The following is an 18,965-nucleotide window of genomic DNA, read 5'->3' as shown; positions in this document are numbered from 1 at the left end:
TTTCAATATTGGTGATAAACACATCCAAAATAGAAATCGCCAGGAAAACAACCTCCATCCCCCAGATATAAGCACAAAGCATTTATTTCATCATTTTCTCCCAATAATGAAACGCTTGCCAGTGAAATACAATGCCAAAGATCACACTGACTTTATTTTATATATTTTATAAATAATTTTTATGTTTCGTATGTTTTGCAACCATTTAGTAATCATTTATTTTGCACAAGAATATTAATACTAATTATAATCATATGTTAAATTAATTTTTAATGCTAAATTTTTGTGCATTATATGTAGTGCGTCGTTCATCGATCGTTGTTGTAGAACTGGGCATCAGAGGCCTAAATGGCCCTTATGTAGTGCGTCGTATTACCTTTGTCTTTATCTTGAAAAAATAAATGGTGTCCGCCATTCAACCAATATTCTGGTACTTGCTCTTAGGTACAAAAAGGTTGGGGACCCCTGATGTAGGTCATTAATGAAAGAATGAGATTGAACTTCAACACTTGCTTGCTTAAACAAAATTAGTACTATCATTGCATTGAAATATATATATATATATGTGTATCTCAAGCGTTTTTTAATGCTGGCCCAAGTCAAATTGAGATTTTTTTTTAAAAATTATAGAGATAGGACAAAAAATAAATAGCAAGGAAATGAAAAAATAAGTAGAGATATGTACAACTTAGTAAAAATTAGTGGTTTATTTTTGAGGGGTTGATGTAAAAAGATGTACTAAGCTAGCTGTTATTTTTATCTTGTTAGCTGTAAAAAATAAATTAATAAAATGAAGGAAAAAAATACTTGTTACTTGATTTAATATATAAATCTTTATCACAGAAAGATACATTTTGGAGTCGGTGAGCTATAAATGTCGGAGAAAATTCTTGTAAACAGTTCTAGATTGTGTTACTTTTAACTTTTTTTTTGTTGAAAAATTAAGTCGTGAAATATTTTTAAGAGTTTCACCTGTGTTTAAGAGTAGTGCATTAATGTTAAAGAATTGACTTAAAAATGCTGTTATTTTTTTATTATTACTATTATTATTATTTTTTTGTAGGTTTTTGTTCAAGTTTTTTTACTAACACACCATAAGTATTTGAATATAATCTGCCTGTATATAATTTATGTAAGCCTATTTTTAAATTTAATTTAGGGGTTGTCCAACAAAGAGCAACTTGACTCGACACGTCAGCTGTCCATAGAGGTTTTTGTGACTATTTGTGAAGCTGCTCCTGCTATGGTACGCAAGTGTGGAAGCAAGCATGTTCCTGCAAATAGTAAGTTTCTGCATTTCTAACACAAAACTATTGCTCTTACTAAATCCATGAATTTTAACAAATTGATTTTATTATTGTTTACAATATAAAACCTCGTGGCAGAATCACGGGCGACATTGTCTCAGATGTTTATTGCAACAACCGAATCTATAAACGAAACACTCGTTTGAGTAACTCCTTTTTAAGGACTCTGATTTGCTTGATTTTGTGGTCGGATCTTCTTTTTTTTATCTTTTTTTTTCAATAGTTATAGCAATGATTTTTAATTAGTTTTCTTTTAACGTGATGTTGATTTACTCAATAAGAAGAAGGAAATAATTAGTGTGTTTTTCCGTTCATAGAATATTGCCCTTAATGTTATTAACACTGTGATGTATATTTTTGTGGTATTGTCAAGGGCTCTTAAAACACCCAAAAATTAATAGTAATTCATTTGGAGTAAACACTTTCTGTTGAGGAATTTTTAAATTCTTCAAATTTTTTGAAAATCTATTATTATTCCTTTTGAGATTTATCATGTTTTATGATGGATTAATGTTGCAAGTCAGTAACAAGTAAACATACATAAAAAAGCAAGTGTTCAACTAAATGGTTTGTTCATTGATTTGGTGAGTGGTGCCTATACGCCTCATTTTATTTCTTAAATTAAATATAATTTTTCATAAAACTAATATATTTGTTAATTTTTTTTTTTTTTTTGTAAAATGAATTTTTTTTAATAATATATTTATTAAATATGTGATTATACCATCATAGTTTATATTATTCTGTCTCTTTATCCATATTATTAATGATTCAATTTTTTCAAAAGAAAATCTTAACAAGTTTCCTTTTTGTGAATAATTTTCTTATTATGTTTAAAAAATGTTTTTTAGCTGATTAAATTAGATATAATTTCAATTAAATACAGATTAATGTATAGTCTTTTTATTAAATTACTTTTTTTTAAAGTATTTTTTTAGGGTGACTTAGTTGTTTAAAATTTTAGTTTATTGATTAAATAAATTATCCCTTATTCTATTATTGATTATGAGTTATCTAAATCAGATCCTTTGTATCCATTTCAGTATTGTCTACTTTGGAAATGATGATGGAATTAGAAGAGGAGCCTGGTTGGGATTTTATTGATGATGATAATACAGATGAAGAAAATGACAGGTTTAATCTTATTGTGATCATATGAAATGAACTTATGATTCAAAGATGATATTAATGTCTCTTTTTTCTTGTCTTTGCTTTAGCAATTGTGTGGTCGCAGAAGCCGCCCTCGACCGCCTTGCCTGTTCTTTGGGTGGTAAAACCATTCTACCATTAGTTATGACTGCTATTCAGCAAATGTTAAGTTCAGGTTCGTATGATAACTTTCCAGACTGTTTCTTATTTTCTATGTGGTGTGCCAGTTATAGGATTGCAACAAACAATCGATAAACTTTAATGGAATTATGCCATTTCAAATTTAGCTTTTTAATTAAGAGACAAATAACATAAATATCGATAGTTAGTACATAACATGTTTGAGAACAGACATCATTATGAGTATTGTAGAGATTTCTTTCTTTTTCTATATAAGTCAGAATAAGATGAAGAAATGTCTATTACTTCTTACTACAACTTAGGGTGTATAGTTTTGAAGAGCACTGTTGAATTGTCATACAGTAACATGGTATTTACAATTCATTAAACTACATTCCATTTCGGCGTACCGTCAGTCCATATCCTATGAAAGCGGCAGTCATTTCGCACGTTTAACTAAATAGTTGCGAGTTCGCGTGTGTGTCTACTTAACTGACTTCCGTGAGATTATTGCACTCATGTGAAACTGCTGCAGTTTACAAGATATTCTCAATTTCAGGCTTCATTTTCCACCCCCTGATATCAAGCCAAAAAATTTCTTGATCATTTCATAAAAGCTAATGTAATCACGAAAAGAGTTCCGTCCGAAACTAGTTATTTTATCATGATCATGTAAAATCTTTGATAGTTATTTTGCATTTTGTTAATGTATATAGTGCTTAAAAATGTCTTTGAGTTCTTAAAAAGTACTTAAAAGGTGCTTATTTTTTGTTGAAAGATTTTGCTACACATCAGTGTTATGGACAATGAACCAGTATATTGATTAAACAAGAATAGTAGACTACTATGTTTTGTAATTTTACAACTGTTCTTGCTCGTTAATATTAGAATATGTAGAAGGAATCCTTATTTAATCACCAACATCTTCTACAAGGGATATCAATTGGCGTAAATTCTACTTATTTTATTGTATTTCATATTTATTCATTAGAACTTTTATATTGTACTGACGATATAATTTGGAGTCAATTCTGTTTATTATTGTCTTTAATAACTATTCATAGCTATTATTCTACAAAGGAAGTCATTTTGAGTTAATTCTGTTTATTTTTAATTTATTCTGTTTATTTTTGAGTCAATTCTGTTTATTTCCTATTTATTCATCAGAGCTATATGAATTTTTCTATTACAGATGATTGGAAGGGCAGATATGCTGGATTAATGGCTATTTCTGCAATTGGAGAAGGCTGCCATAAACAAATGTCCGCCATTTTACAAAAAGTTGTTGACCGTGTGTTACCATTCCTTATCGATCAGGTAAACACTGTGCTCATGTTTAGATGTCACTGGGAATTTAAAATAAAAAATACAGTTGCCATATTGCCATGTAATAGTTTGTTACAAATTGCAGTTATTTTACTCTAAATATAAAACAGAATAAAGGGAATTTAAACCAGTTGATCATTTGAATATGGCCACATTTTTAATAAGCTTTATTTCCTATTTATGAAAAACTAGTTACTGTGTATGCAGCAAGCTTTTATTTTGAGGGTATTTTAAATTAGTGCTACAAAACCTATTAAGATTACCACTTCTGTAGGCTAATTACCTGTCCAAATTGTTCTTAATACTCTAGTACCAAATTCTAAATGATTAAATATGTTAATTATTATTTTTAAACTTGTTTTTCTTTTGCTAAAACCATTGTGTTCAAAATATAAGAGCTTGAATTGGCTACTTTTTAATTAAAGAGTGTTAAAATAACTGAGTTTTTGTGTTCAAGTATTACTTATTTACCATATTATATAGAGACTACAATATATTGAGTCTTATTGGGCATATCAACCATATTTTATTGAAAATAGAATATGGTTGATATGCAGGGCTGATTGTGCTCCGGAAAAAATCCGGATTTTTCGCTGACCGTGATCCGGAGATCGAAGGTCCACGTGTTTAAAAAAATCACTGATCACAAAAGTTTCCGGAAATCAAATTTTGAAAGATGGAACTTAAAAACAGTTTATTTTATTTGTTTGTAAGGGAGAGGCAGATACTTTATATTCAAGATTAATATTAATTTTTTATCAGTAAATAGTTATTATAATCATAAACTCAAGAAAGAAAGACATATTTGTAAATTTCAATTACTTCTCCAGGTTATCATAGGTATGTGTAAATGGTATAGGTATGTGTAAAATTTTAATTATATTTTAAGTAAACTAAGAAAGATTGAGAAAAAGGAAGGAAAAAAAACCTTGTTTAAATTTTTTTCTATCTAAACTTTTTTTTTTTTTATTTACTCAAGAATTTTTCCGGAAATTTGACTTGGGCTCACAATCACTCCTGGATATGCTTATTAAATTAAAAAAAGAATATCGATAAAATTATATGGGTTTTTATTCTATTTTCAATATTTGTTTAGTTAATAAAGAAGTTCAAAATAAGATATAAATAAAATTATATGTTTCTCATAGTAAATTACTCAAGTGTAATTTTCTTTTCTTATTTTTTATCGATAGTTTGTCAAAATTTAAAATATTTAGTTGACTACTTCTTTTTAGTAAAAGGCTTCTTTTTTAGGTAATGCAAATGCAGAAGAAAAAAAAACTAAATTCCTGAAACCCATTTGTTACCAGTACAAACCAATTATTTATTCTTTTCTGCCAATTTTTTTTCATCAAGCACTTACGATAAATTTTGGCATAACTGAACGGAATCAAATTTTGCAACCTTATAAAATTATAATTTTATTAGTATTACGTATATTTTATAAGTGAAAAATAGCATAGACCTATTCTGATTCTCAGTCCCTAAACAACAATTTCCTTACTCTACCAGTATGCACCTTGTGAATAGTATACCGAACAAACAACAATTTCCTTATTTTTGCAGACAGGGGGGAGCGGTTTAAGGAATGCTTACTTAAAACATTAAAAGTCGCATGATTTTTTAAAATATTAAAAAAATAATAATTTAATGAATAAGAAATTGGGGGAAATATATTTTTTGGAAAATCTTTAAGTTTGATGCATAAGTGGTTTTTAGAGAAAGGAAATGTGGGGGAAAACATAAATCTTATTGGAGTTTCAGTGGATATTCAGAATTGAACAAAATTTGTCATGATTTTAACTATTTTTTTTAAAAAAAATCATGGATTTAGGTCGCCAAAAAATCTAATTTTTAAAATGGAATTTACCCTTCCGCCCAATTTCATGGTATTTTGAATATCTGAATTTGTAACAAAATCCCCACTCACAGTCATATTTTATTAAAATATAAAATGTTTTTATCATGTTCTTTAAAAATTATGTTCTTTCAAAAAATGAAAGAAAAAACATTTCTAGAGCAAATTATCTTTTAAACGCCTGTGATTTCAGAATTTTTTTTATAATTTATTTTTTTATTTTATCAATTTAAAATTATAGCTGAAGCAAGCCAGTCATTAGCGATTTTTTTTCTTTCTTTCCTGAAATGAGAACAGAAAATTCGGGAGTGTTCTTTTGCGATGAACAGGAAAAGTATCTTCCGAATATAATTCTGCAGAAAAAGAGAAATAAGAAATTATTTGCTTTTGTATTTTTTTTCAACTATTTCATTACTCTGTTTTTTAAATTTAAAATCTATAAATATGAAGATGCGGAGTATAACAGTTTTGGTTATTGTACCTATCATTTCAATTAATGTTATAATGCTTTTTTAAATTTATAGCTGTGTTTTTGTCAAAGAAAATAGTAACCTCATTAAGTCAAGAAAAATTCTTGGAATTAGTCATGGAACGTCATGAATTTGAAAATTTAAAATGTAGCTGATACCCTGGATATTCTACACAAAATAATAAAGAATGAATTAAAACTTAAAAATTTTCTTTTATATGAAGCTACATCGTTTATTTGAGTATAATCCTAAAGTTAGATTACTAATACAAAAGACAAAGTTGAAGCAAAATATTATGGTTCTGTTATAAATTTCTTACTTAAGCATAAAAGGGAGTTTGTGTTTTGCTGGCAAGACGTAGGGTTTGTCTTATATTGCCAAAACATGCTTGCATAATATTTGAACAACTCCATAGTTCTTTCTCATAAATAAAATAATTACTGTAGCATTGTTTATTATTTTTTTAAATACAGAACACTCGCGTGAGATATGCTGCATGCAATGCCTTGGGTCAGATGTCCACTGATTTTGCTCCTGTTTTTCAAAAGAAATTCCACGAGAAAGTAGGTACTCCTCTCTAATCAATAATTGTTGATTGATTTGTAAAAGCAGTATTGCTCACTGAGATTGATATTACTCTTACAGGTTATAACATCGTTGCTTCAACTTCTGAGTGATCCTAGTAGCCCTAGAGTGCAGGCACATGCTGGTGCAGCTCTTGTCAATTTCTTTGAAGATTGTCCCAAAAGCATATTAAGTCCTTATCTCAATAACATTGTTCTACAATTAGAAGCAGTTTTGTGTTCCAAGCTCACAGAAGTAAGTTCTTTACAGTTTGTTACACTACTGTATTTTTACAATGATTGGTTTAGACATGCATAAGAATGTACAATCAGCAAATAAAAGTTAATACCCTGTATAATTGCTAACTCTCCTGGATTTTCCAATAGACTACTGCATATCTGGCAAGTCTCCTGTTTTTTAACAAAGACTCCTGTATTTTATGACTATCTTCTGTTTACCCCTACATTCTCAAATTTCTCTGTATTTGCTAAAGAAATTTTTAAAAAAATTTAGGGATAAAATATCTTCTGGTGGCAAAAATACTTTCGTCAACAGGTAGCTGAAGGCGTTTACCTTCCAATTAGGTGAACCGGGAGTCTTCCTTCCATGAGGTTAACCGAGGGAGATTTTCATGCTTTTCCTATCCATGTAATGCAAATGTGGGTTAGTTCCACCAAAAAGTCCTCTATGAAGGTAAATTTCTCCCAATGCTTGGTTCAGGAGTTACCTTATCTTCTGGATTTGGTTCAAAATTACAAGGATACAGAGTTGAACATAAGTAGTCGTAAACCCAAAAATTGGGTCGACTGTTCAACATAGTTTAATTATACGCCTATGAAATAAAATAGTTTACGTAATTATAAATAGTGGTTTTAAAAAATCTTCTTCAGATAAAGTTTTATCTACATACTTTTCAGTTAAATGTGAGTGCTTATATTATTTCCAATTTTGAATTTCTACTTTTGACTTATATATGATTATGGGTGATGTATTGAAGCTTTATTGTAGCCTAAAAAAAATACCGCTAACGAAATCTCGGTTATTTTATTTCTCCAGTGTTGGTATGCTACTGGATTAAGCCAGTTTCTGCTAGTCTATTGGTTTGATAAAAGTTCTTCTGTTTTTTTGTACATTTTTAGAAAATTCTGTTATATTGAGTAAAAATCCCTATTGAAATAGTATTTTTGCTCTGATTATTGCTTGTTTAAATATTTAAATATGTATTACAGATAAATAATGAAGCGAGCCTCATTTATGAAAATCAGTTTAAAACTTCTTTTTGTTCTAAAATGTTCAGTTTTTTTATTATTCAGAACTCCCTTTTTAGATTAATTAAAAATTATTTTAACTCTCTTTGATGAATTAAATGCCTTATTACTATTCAAAATTATGAGTAAACATAATACGTAATGTTTCAAGTTCATTTAATGTCAATCATAGCTTTAAAATATTGCAAATTTTCTATTTTGATGACCATGAATTTCCCTAAAATTCCCCATTTGTAAAATATTTAGTACATTATGCAACAATTATCGTGACATTAACTGGAATTTCGTACAATCTACTGGATTTTTTCCTTTCCATGCGCTATGCTTTTGATCCAATGCGTTTCCATACCTGCCAACTTTTACGCATTTGGCGTAAAATTTTATTTCTATATTTAAAGTGGTAGTAAAATATATGCTTTCCTTGCATTTATAAACTTTATTTATAATATTCTTAATCCTCCACTATTTTTAAAAAAATTAGCCATATATATTAATATGTAATACTATTGTAGTAATCCGCAAAAGCTTGTTCAAAATACAGCGAGTGTTACTGCCTAAGATTGCATTTTAAATTTACTGCCACTGGGGAAAGTCATGCTTGAAAGGATTAAAAGTTAGCAGGTATACATTCCACCCATATCAAGACTCAATCTTAATGGTTCAAAACTCTTATCTTGAGTATGCTAATTAAATAAAGTAGATATTTTATTTTTTATTGGATTTATTTGACACTAAAATAAACAGGACAGCAACAAATGCTATTTTAAGTTAGAAAATCAGATACAAAAACTTATATTTTTAGAATAAACAAATTTTTTTCCGACTAATTTGAATTCCCTACCCTCATAATATGGAAAGTAAGCACAATCTGGAAAATATTATTCCAATTGTTTAGGTGCAGGGTGATCAAAAGTTTAAACCCCTTAATGGTAATTTCACTTTCTGCACATTTTGCTACATCTCGACAACTATTTAAGCAAATTTGTTGACAATTTTTTAATTAATTTATTTAACAATAGTTGTAAGAAATTGTGAATTGTAAGGTATACCAATTTTTCACTATTTTAAGGAATTTAATTTTAAATAAAATACAAAATTTAAACGCAATCAAGATCTCATAGTTTCTTTATCAAAGCTTAAAAAATTCAAAAGTTAAACATTTCTTTTTTCGTTACTTAAAACATTGTTGGGCTAGTTATTTGGCTTATTTAATGTTAGTTCCTCAAACCATTGAGATTGTGTTTAGTGCGTGAAAATCAGATTATTAGATCAAAAGCTATTCAGGGAATTCAATTCCTTCTTAACATCTTACAAAAAAAGTTTTGCATTTTGTTATTAAAAGAAAGTACCCAAAAATTAGGTATTCGAGCTTTAGGAAACATATTAATCTACCTTCATGTTCAAATTCTGGTTGTGCTTTTTTTAACCACCACAGCCCTTCAGATACACATAGGAACACATATTAAGTTAATAGATTTTATTAATTACTAATTTTATTCATATGTGTTCCAGTAGACTTAATTATTATTATTTATTTTATTTTTAGTTAGCAGAAAAGGGAACTAAATTAGTTTTGGAACAAGTGGTTGTGACATTGGCATCATTGGCTGATAGTGCTCAAGAAAAATTTGTGGAACATTATGATAAGTAAGTTTGATATCATGCCAAGAATTCACCATCTTCATTGTTTATAAATATTTGCTTACCCTCTCATTTGTTTACATATTTTCCTGATACCTTCAGTTTCATCAAATCACTCAATTCTAATTTTTGTAGCCTAAGTAGATTACATATTTTTATAAATTCGGTATGATCAATATTAATCATGTTAATATTTTTTTGAATATCCTATTATAAATAACATTGATTTAAATTTAATAAGATATACTAACAATTCGAAGAAAATTTTTTTGCAAGTGTGCAGATTAATTGTGATGTTTTTTGAGTGCTTAAAAGGTGCTTATTTTTAGTTAAAAATTTGGCTATGCTCATTGTCAAGACCGTTGATACGCATACTCTTGCGAATTAATAGTTAATATTCTGATAAAGATTTCTCAGAGCAGGGTTCGTGATTTTTTTGGTTTAAATCGGATTTTTTTTATTTAAATAAGTTTTTTTTATTTTTTTTTATTCAAATGCACTGTAAAAAATTTAACTTATGATTAAAAATACTTTATAAATGTTTAGTCAACATTAAAACTATATTATAACAATATTTTAGGAGCTCTAACTTACTAATATAATTTTTCGTTATAATATATAGCTTTGAATGCATGGCAACCATTTTGGAACAAATGCATGATTGAAATTTAAAGACTAGATGAAATAGAGAATTTAAAGAGTAATTCAGCAGTCTGTTTAAGTTTTTCTGTAAGGCACCTATTTTGTGAAAATTTAGACATAATTTGTGAAAATAGAAAATTATATTAAAAAATCAACAAAAAAATATTGTAAAAATATGGATTTATCGTTTCTTATGAGACACAAAAATAAAATTTTAAGAAAAAATATTTTGTGAAATTATTCTACAGTTTTTCCTAAAGTTGAATTTGTGAAGGTAACAACGCTAAACGGCTTGGACAGACCCTCGTACTTTGACTTTAAAGCAAAGTTTCAATTAGCAAACTATAATTTAAATTTAAAATTATGATTTCTTTTTTTTCCTCTTGATTTTTAAAATTACAAAATAAATGTAACAGATTGTGTTTATAAATGTAGTCTTTCATCAATAAATAAATAAATATTTAATCTATATATTAAAATATTCATTCTTAATCCTACATCAATAAATTATAATGTAGATTTTAATTCCATGCTTTTTCAATCAGAAGGTAGAATTTTAATTAACATTATTTGCATTTTTTTTGTTGAAAAAAATTCATGTTTATTAATTACTTTCTACAGCTATGCAAGTCTATATTAAGACAGCATTAAATGTTTACTTTAATCTGTACTTTCAATCTCAAGAATCAATAGATTTTTAAAAATGCTATTTCAAATGTGTGGGAATTTAACACACATCAAGAAAGTAATTTCGTTAACTAAAAATTAATGTAGCAATTTAATTAAAATAAATTTTAAAACTAAGAAAAGAAAATAATAAAAGTATCAATAATTGAAACACTGTTTTTCAACTTTTAAAATCAATATATATAAAAAAATCAGTTGATTTAAATCAATGATTTTTTAAAAATAATCATTTGATTTAAGTTATGATTTAAATCTTAATCATTAAATCGTGATTTGAATTTCATTACTTACACAAAATATCATTAACAAGACATTTATCCTGTACGTGCCGGCACCCTCTCCCCCCCCCTTTTTTTTAAAGCTCTTTGCACACTATAACTACTTTTTTTTAAAATACTTTATTATTATAAAACTAACTTCCCCTGCTTGCCTTTTATTTAAAATTGATTCAGCAAATTTTTTTTGTGGTCAGCTAAAACAAATTGTTAGGAGTATTGAGTTTATTCAGTACTGTTTTATTAACAATGAAAATATAAAAACAATTTGTAAGCCTTCCTTATGACTGAATTACGAAGATTTATATTAGTTCCTATCGAACTTTAAGAATTGATATGTTATGCATAACCTAATTTCTGTATTAGTGCCTTTCAGTTATTCTGGTTTTCCTTTTTTTTAGGTTTATGCCATGTTTGAAATTCATAATTGAGAACACAAATCAGCCACATTTACTTATCTTGAGAGGGAAAACAATAGAATGTGTGAGTTTAATTGGTCTTGCCGTTGGTAAAGATAAGGTATGTTCTTATTTTTCTAGATTATGATTTTCTGTCCCTCTTTTTTATTATGATTGTGAACTATTATGTTTTGGTTGATTGAGAAACAGTGCCAGTGGTTTAGAACTTTATTACATAAAATCTACTCATTTTAATACAATAAGCGTAACTTTCCCTATTTTAGTACATATTATAATATTTCATGCCAAAATTTAACAATATATTGCAAAAATTTAACTAAATAGTATTTTTATATAGGTCAATATTTTTTCGTCATTTGAATAAAGTTTATCAGCACTCAAAATAATATATGCAGTAATTGACATATTGCATTATAATCGTGATTTTATCTTTTTGATCTATAATACAGTGAATTCGCGATAACTCGAATCTGATAGGACTGACGAAAAACTTTGACATATCGGAAGTTCGACTTACAGTTAGTTTCGGTTTTGGACTTTCAAAATATTGTCGGATTATTTAATTAATGCTTATTAATCATTTTTCTGACAAGCCATTTACGATAATACTGTTTGAAGCACTTTATGATACCCTGGTCCATCGGCTGCAACTTTGCTGTTGTGTTTGGCGGGAGAAACTGCAAGTTTACTGCTTTAAAATTAGGTTGATCACTATGTGCTGTGCATTTATCCATAAAGAGAATCACTTTTCTTTTTTTAACGAATAATTTCCGATCCAATTTTCTTACATAGTTTTCAAATAAAACTGATGTCATCCAAAACTTTTTGTTAGACTTGTAATCCAAAGGATACGTTTTTACATTCTTGAAACATCGGGGATTTCGCTTTTTTTCCGATAACAAGTAAGGGCAATTTCTCTGTCCCAGATGCATTTCCTCCAACTAGGACAGTCAAACGTTCCTTGCTCATTTTACCCCCTGAGCAGTTTTCATCCTTAAACATCATAGTCTTATTTGGAAGACATTTAAAAAATAAACCCATTTCATCAATATTGAAAACATCATTTTAATTGTATCCTTGAAGTAAATTTGGTAATGTTTCACTTAACCATTGTTCACATACTTCAAGAGGGACAGCTTTATCTTCTCCATGAAGAGTGCGAAAGACATTGTGTGTGTGTTGCAAAGGAAGGGGCAAGATATCAGCTCCTAGTTTTTTTTTCTTGCTTTAAAAGATCAAAAAAAAATCGAGTTAAAGGGAGTAAAATTCGAGTAATCGAGAATAATTAACATGAAATTGAAGATAAAAGGGTCGGGACCTCATTAAAAAAATCGAGTTATAGTAATATTCTAGTTATCGTACTTCGAGTTATAGCGAATTGACTGTACTAATAAACAAGCTATAGATACCGACACTGTGCTTACTTTTTCTAATGTAGGTTTTTTGCTTATTTCAAATCTGAAAACAGTTTCGCTCTATTGCCTCAGATTTTTAAGATGTTGGCAAAAATTTATTTTCATGAAACAAAGTTTAATTTTTGGTGACATGTACTTTTCATCCTCGTACCCGATATTGTTGTCTCTTCCAATGATTCAAAAAGGGGTCATTGAGGTTAGTGCAAGATTTTGGTCAATAGCGTAGCAATGCTCATTCGTAAATCCCGCCAATACTGGGATCAGCGTGTTCGCAAAACTGGAATGAGGAGGGGGGGGGAATAAGTTGTTTCACTTACCGAGTATCGTCCTAAGATGGGTATAATTTTTTAAACACCAGTTAATTTTTAAAAATAATTCCATTTGTTTTTCTTCTCCATATTCAATGAAAGTATTTCATATGTAATTTTTTTTAAAAAGAATTATTTTTTCATAATTTTTGGCCACATTCATGGAAAATTATTTTTGTAACCCAGAAATCATTAAATCAATTCCATTTTATTCAAATTTTGAATGTGGATGTTAAAATTGTATAGTTTACAAGATTGCATTCTTTTAAATTGTTTTTATAAAACAAAATATTTTTTTATTAAATTTAATAATAATTATAAAGTTTTTTTTTTCTTTACAAAATTATCTTTTGGTTAATGAGTTAAATAATTTTCGTAAATATTTTACAGAATTATAAACAAATAAACACTACTGTAAAAAATGACTTTGAGCGGTATGATTTGAACTTTATTTTTTTACTTTACTGTGATTAATTACATAATTTTTTTGGAATAAGGTTTAAACTAAAGATTTGATTACTTAGATGTAACATGTGGTGATTATTCTCTGTACTGTCATAGCTTTTTTCCTCACTTAAAAATTAAGACTTAAAAGATCAAAACGAAGAATTTTCTTGATTTCTTTTTAATATAATAAAAGACATCTTCAGGCGAAAAGGCTTAAAAAAAATAAAAAAAAAAAAGAAAGAAAGAAAAGCTACAAAAGGCTAAAAACAAAAACAGCTATTTTCTAGAAAAAGGTACTATTAGGAGACTTCTGTGATCCTAGTGATGTTTTTAGCATAAATTAGGTTGATAACCTGCGACCGGCATGAGCTTCTATACACAATGAATTTTTTTTTCTTAAAAAATATGAAATTATTAAAATTTTGAATTGCAAATTTGAGTCATCACTTTTTAATGCATTCAATTTGCAGAGATTTCATTGTAAGTCTATATTGTTTCTTGGTTGCCTTTTCAACAGTTATTGTTCCGAAATTCTACGTGATTTTAAACTCCCCAATTTTTAATATGATATTACGATGCACGAATTGTTGAATTTAAATAATCACTTTTCACTATATATATAAATTTTTGCTGAATCAATTATTGATAAAAGGGAAAATTTTTTAGATAAAGTAAGTTTTTTTTTTAAAAAAAGTATTATTTTGAATACATTTTAGTAATTAAAAGTATTTTATTTTTTAATATAAGAATTTAGTGCCAGAACACTAAAGTTTATATAAAAATCATCCTTTTTGCTACCAACTGGGCTAAATGGCTCAAGGTATATTTAAAGTCTTTTAATAATATTTTAGTCATATTATTGAAATTTTTTTTTCTTATTTAGGCAGCTATTTTCATAGTTTTCAGCAACTATTTTGTTCATTTTTTTTTGTGGCAACCCGGAATCATCTATTCAAACTTTAAGAATATGAAAGAACAAAGTATTATAAATTTCCATTCAAACATCTTTAAAATTTGGCCATTGAGAACCAATTTTTGATAAATCTTAGTGTAAGCTTTCCTTGTAATATTATCATATTCAATGATTATAGCTGTCAGTAATGATTGCAATATTGACATGCGTGATACTAGTATGTGTATTATTAGTAGCAATGGCCTAAGTAAAATTTTTTTAGTGTTACTAAAATTGGATTCATAATCTATAAGTAATAAGTGCAAAATAGTCCTCGATGGTTTATATTTAAAGCGCATTTGGATTAAGTTTAAAAAACAAACATCAAAGCTATAGCATAAAAAATTTCAAAATACAGAAGTGACTGTATTTTTTTTTTTTTAAATTTAGTTTCTTCCTGATGCCAGTCATGTTATGGAATTACTATTAAAGAATCAAGCATCTGATGCTGTCATATCAGAAGATGATCCTCAAGTAAGTAATCCTATCTGTTTTCTTTAAAAAAAGAAATAATTTCATGACGAGTTGTAATGGCTCAAGGGATGGCATGTTCGCCTTTCAGTGAGGTGAATCCAGGTTTGAATCCCAGCGATGACTGGTGGATATAAATTCCTCATCCAGCGTGTATCAACCACAGTGCTGACAAAAAAATGTCCTCAGTGGTAGACGAATCACGGGTTAATCTCCTTGTCGTTAGGCTAACCATGGGAGGTTTTCGTTGTTTTCTTCTCCGTGTAACTCAAATACGGGTTAGTTCCATAAAAAAAAGTCCTCCAGAAAAGCAAATTTCATCTTTTGATCTAATAATCTGATTTTCACGCACTAAGCTCAATCTCAATGGTATGAGAAACCAACTTTAAATATGCTAATGAACTAGTGCAGACAATGTTTTAAGTAACGAATAAAAGAAAAATCAAATGTTTAATTACTTTTTTAAACTTTGATATAGAAATTATGAGACCAATTTTGTTCAAATTTTGTATTTTATCATTTAAAATTTAATTCTTTAAAATAGTGTAAAAATTGGTATACCTTACAATTCACAATTTTTGCAACTATTATTAAATAAATTAAAAAATAGTTAAAAAAAAATGTTTTAAACTTGAAATTATATACCGATATATGAATTTTTTAATAAATATTAACACTAGATTGCCCGAGGAAGTCATTTTGACTGCTTTTTAATTTCAATTAGAAAAGCAATGGTGTATATGACACAATTTCTAAGAATTTCTAATAACTTAACTATAAATAATTTAAAACAAATTTCTTTACACATTAGTTATTCTTTCACAATGCAGTCATTTTAACTGCTTTTGGGCAATATAGGTATATACTAAGTTTCAGTATTTCTAGTGTTAAAAGAAAGTTTGCTTAAATAGTTGTTGAGATGTTGCAAAATATGGAAAAAGTGAAATTACCATAAAGGGGTTTAAACTTTTGATGACGCTGCGCCTAAGCAATTGGAATCATATTTTCCAGATTGTGCCTGCCTTCCATATTTTAGGACTAGGATAGCATTTTTTTAGGGCTATTAACATTGGTCATATGGGTGCACAACTCATTTTTCTGAAGTGAAACTTAATCAGTGACTTATCCAGAATTTGCTAGAACAGGATTCTGATGATTCTTGCAAACCACTCATAAAAGCTACCATCTAAGATTATTGATGTTTGTATGAATGCCTCAAAATTGCTTTTTTCGAAGACTGGAATCTGATGATGACCCATCAAGAACAATATGTTCAGTAATGGTCAATTGAAATTTTTGTAGAGTTGTCATGAATTTCATGCTGAGAAGTGGCAAAACTATGTTAAATGCTATTGAAGTTCCATAAGCATATTTGCATGTGCTTGTTATAGGAAATTAGGTTGTAATATTTATTTTGTAAACTGAAATAAAACAATTTTTGTTTTAGCTATCCTACATGATAACAGCTTGGGCAAGAATCTGCAAAATTTTAGGAAAGGGATTCGAGCCTTATCTTCAATTTGTGATGGGTCCTGTGTTAAAAGCAGCATCATTGAGGCCAGAAATAGCCGTATTAGATTGTAAGTTTTTCCACTTTTCTCATAATTTTTTTTTTCCACTTGTAATTTATTTTCAAAATAATGTTCATTCAAAGAAATTGTTAATTTTTATATGCAATGTGTCAGTGCAAACAAGAGCGGAGAATTTTTTTTTTGTAAATATAGCGCACAGTGCCAGATAGATTTCTTTCTTTTATTGGTATTATTCTTAATAATCACTGTTAGTTCAAATTTACAGTGCGCTAAAATCCTGAATAATTTTAGATCTAATGATTGAAATTCCAAGTATAAGACTCATTCCTAATGGTTCGATGGTCTAACTTTAAAAAAAATCCCTATTGAAATAGAATTTAATAAGAGGTAATCGAAAATAGGGTTTTTGAAAATTAATAACTGAATATAAATTATCTAAATTTTTCTTTTTATTTGGGGAAATTTTACTCATCTTACCTTTTACAAGATCGAAACAAAGAATTTCGAAGTGTAAATTAATAAAAGAAAAGTTAATAAGATCTTGAAGCTTATATACATCATTAGTCTTAAAGGAGAAAACAAAGACTTTCATTGATTTAATATTATAATACTTGTTAACATCTTTTTCTAGATTAGAAATAAAATTTACATTTAATTTGTCACTATTAAGATAGTTTTTATTACTTCCTGATCTCCGTTTACCTCGATTTGTATGCTTATCTTTAATATGAAAAAGTGAGTAAGTTGAAGTGTTATTATAGTTAATGTGTGTATATTGGAAGGTATCATTTAGTATTGTTTCTTTCTCTCTCTTTTTAATCTAAATCATTATTCTATAAATATATTGTTTGTAAATACTACACATATAATTTGCTGTAGTTATCTCTTAATTTTTTAAGTCAAATTGACATTGTTCTTATTAAAGGAACAATTAAATTATTCCGTTGAAATAAAAATTGAATTCACTTCAGCTCATTGAAAGCTTAATTTCTATGTCAGTTCACAATGTGTTAAAATGGTTTTCCATAATTTGCTACAGATTAAAAGATCTGCAATGCTGTGGAAAAAATATCTATTTAAAAGTCTAAGTCTTGCAACACCTTAATTCCTAGTGCAGGGCAGATTATAAAAAGAATCAAAATCCTGCTTATTGATCTTCTTTAAATGTTTCAGCGGATGATATGAAAGTTGTTGGAAATGATGATGACTGGGAGTTTGTCAATCTAGGTGAAAAGGTAAATTACTCTATAAATTATTCTATAAATTTCTTAATTCCTTTTTAAATATTATTAATACGGGGTTCCCACGGTCCTGGAAAGTCCTTAAAAACTGCTTAATTTTTATTTTGGAAAATAAGGCCCCTTAGAGGTACTTAATTTTGGTACAAGGTTTTTAAAAGTCCTTCATTTTTTAGCATCACTATAGTTGATGGGAACAATTCTTCAGTTAATTTTTTAAAGCAAATTGTGGTTCTTTTATCACTTAGAATTAGACTGTGCATCGAAGCAAGGGGAAGAAAGCATTTCCTTTCATTAATATATTGATTCTTTCATTAATACATTCTGCTTTTGCCTGGGAGGGGGCAGTTTTAAGTAACCTAAGTAGAATACCCACACTAACCTTCAAAATTGACAGAATTCAAGAAATTCATCTCTACTGGTAATGCTTATAAAAATCAAATGAAACAGAAAAATTATTGAACTAGAATCCATAACAAGAACTATTTCCTAAAATCTTGAAGAAATAAATAAATTTGTATAATATTTCAATGTGTATGTTGTTGCTGCAACTTTTAAGCTATACATTTCATTTCAGGCTTAGTGATTTTTTTTATTTATTTGTTTAAAAAAAAATTGAAACAAATCCATGATTGAAATTTAAAAACTAGATAAAATAGAGAATTTAAAGACTATGAAAACAAAGTTTCAATTAGCAAACCATAATTTTAATTTAAAATTGTGATTTTAAAATGTCAAAATAAATTTAACAGATTGTGTTTATAACTGTAGTCATTTATCAAAAAATAAATATTTAATCTATATATTTTTATTAAAATATTCATTTTTAATCCTATATCAAATTAATTAAGTTAAGCTAAGAAAAATTGTTTAAAA

At 27.8% G+C, this 18,965-nt stretch overlaps 1 protein-coding gene across 1 annotated transcript in view; it reads left to right on the top strand.

The window, feature by feature from the left end:
* Karybeta3 (karyopherin beta 3) overlaps positions 1 to 18,965 on the top strand; it is a 69,935-nt gene that overhangs the window by 19,952 nt on the left and 31,018 nt on the right. Inside the window, exons 8-18 of the mRNA XM_043053030.3 lie at positions 1,160 to 1,283; positions 2,351 to 2,441; positions 2,525 to 2,631; positions 3,769 to 3,893; positions 6,704 to 6,793; positions 6,876 to 7,049; positions 9,609 to 9,709; positions 11,709 to 11,826; positions 15,239 to 15,322; positions 16,767 to 16,899; positions 18,025 to 18,086. Coding sequence (XP_042908964.2) covers positions 1,160 to 1,283; positions 2,351 to 2,441; positions 2,525 to 2,631; positions 3,769 to 3,893; positions 6,704 to 6,793; positions 6,876 to 7,049; positions 9,609 to 9,709; positions 11,709 to 11,826; positions 15,239 to 15,322; positions 16,767 to 16,899; positions 18,025 to 18,086 — 1,209 coding nt within the window. The remainder of the gene's footprint in view (positions 1 to 1,159; positions 1,284 to 2,350; positions 2,442 to 2,524; positions 2,632 to 3,768; positions 3,894 to 6,703; positions 6,794 to 6,875; positions 7,050 to 9,608; positions 9,710 to 11,708; positions 11,827 to 15,238; positions 15,323 to 16,766; positions 16,900 to 18,024; positions 18,087 to 18,965) is intronic.

Source organism: Parasteatoda tepidariorum, chromosome 9 (assembly GCF_982258835.1).
Source record: "Parasteatoda tepidariorum strain Cologne lab strain chromosome 9, Ptep-v5.0, whole genome shotgun sequence".
NCBI classification, from domain to species: Eukaryota; Metazoa; Arthropoda; class Arachnida; order Araneae; family Theridiidae; genus Parasteatoda; species Parasteatoda tepidariorum.
The sequence above is the reverse complement of the archived record's forward strand: the minus strand, read 5'-3'. Positions and strand labels throughout refer to the sequence as shown.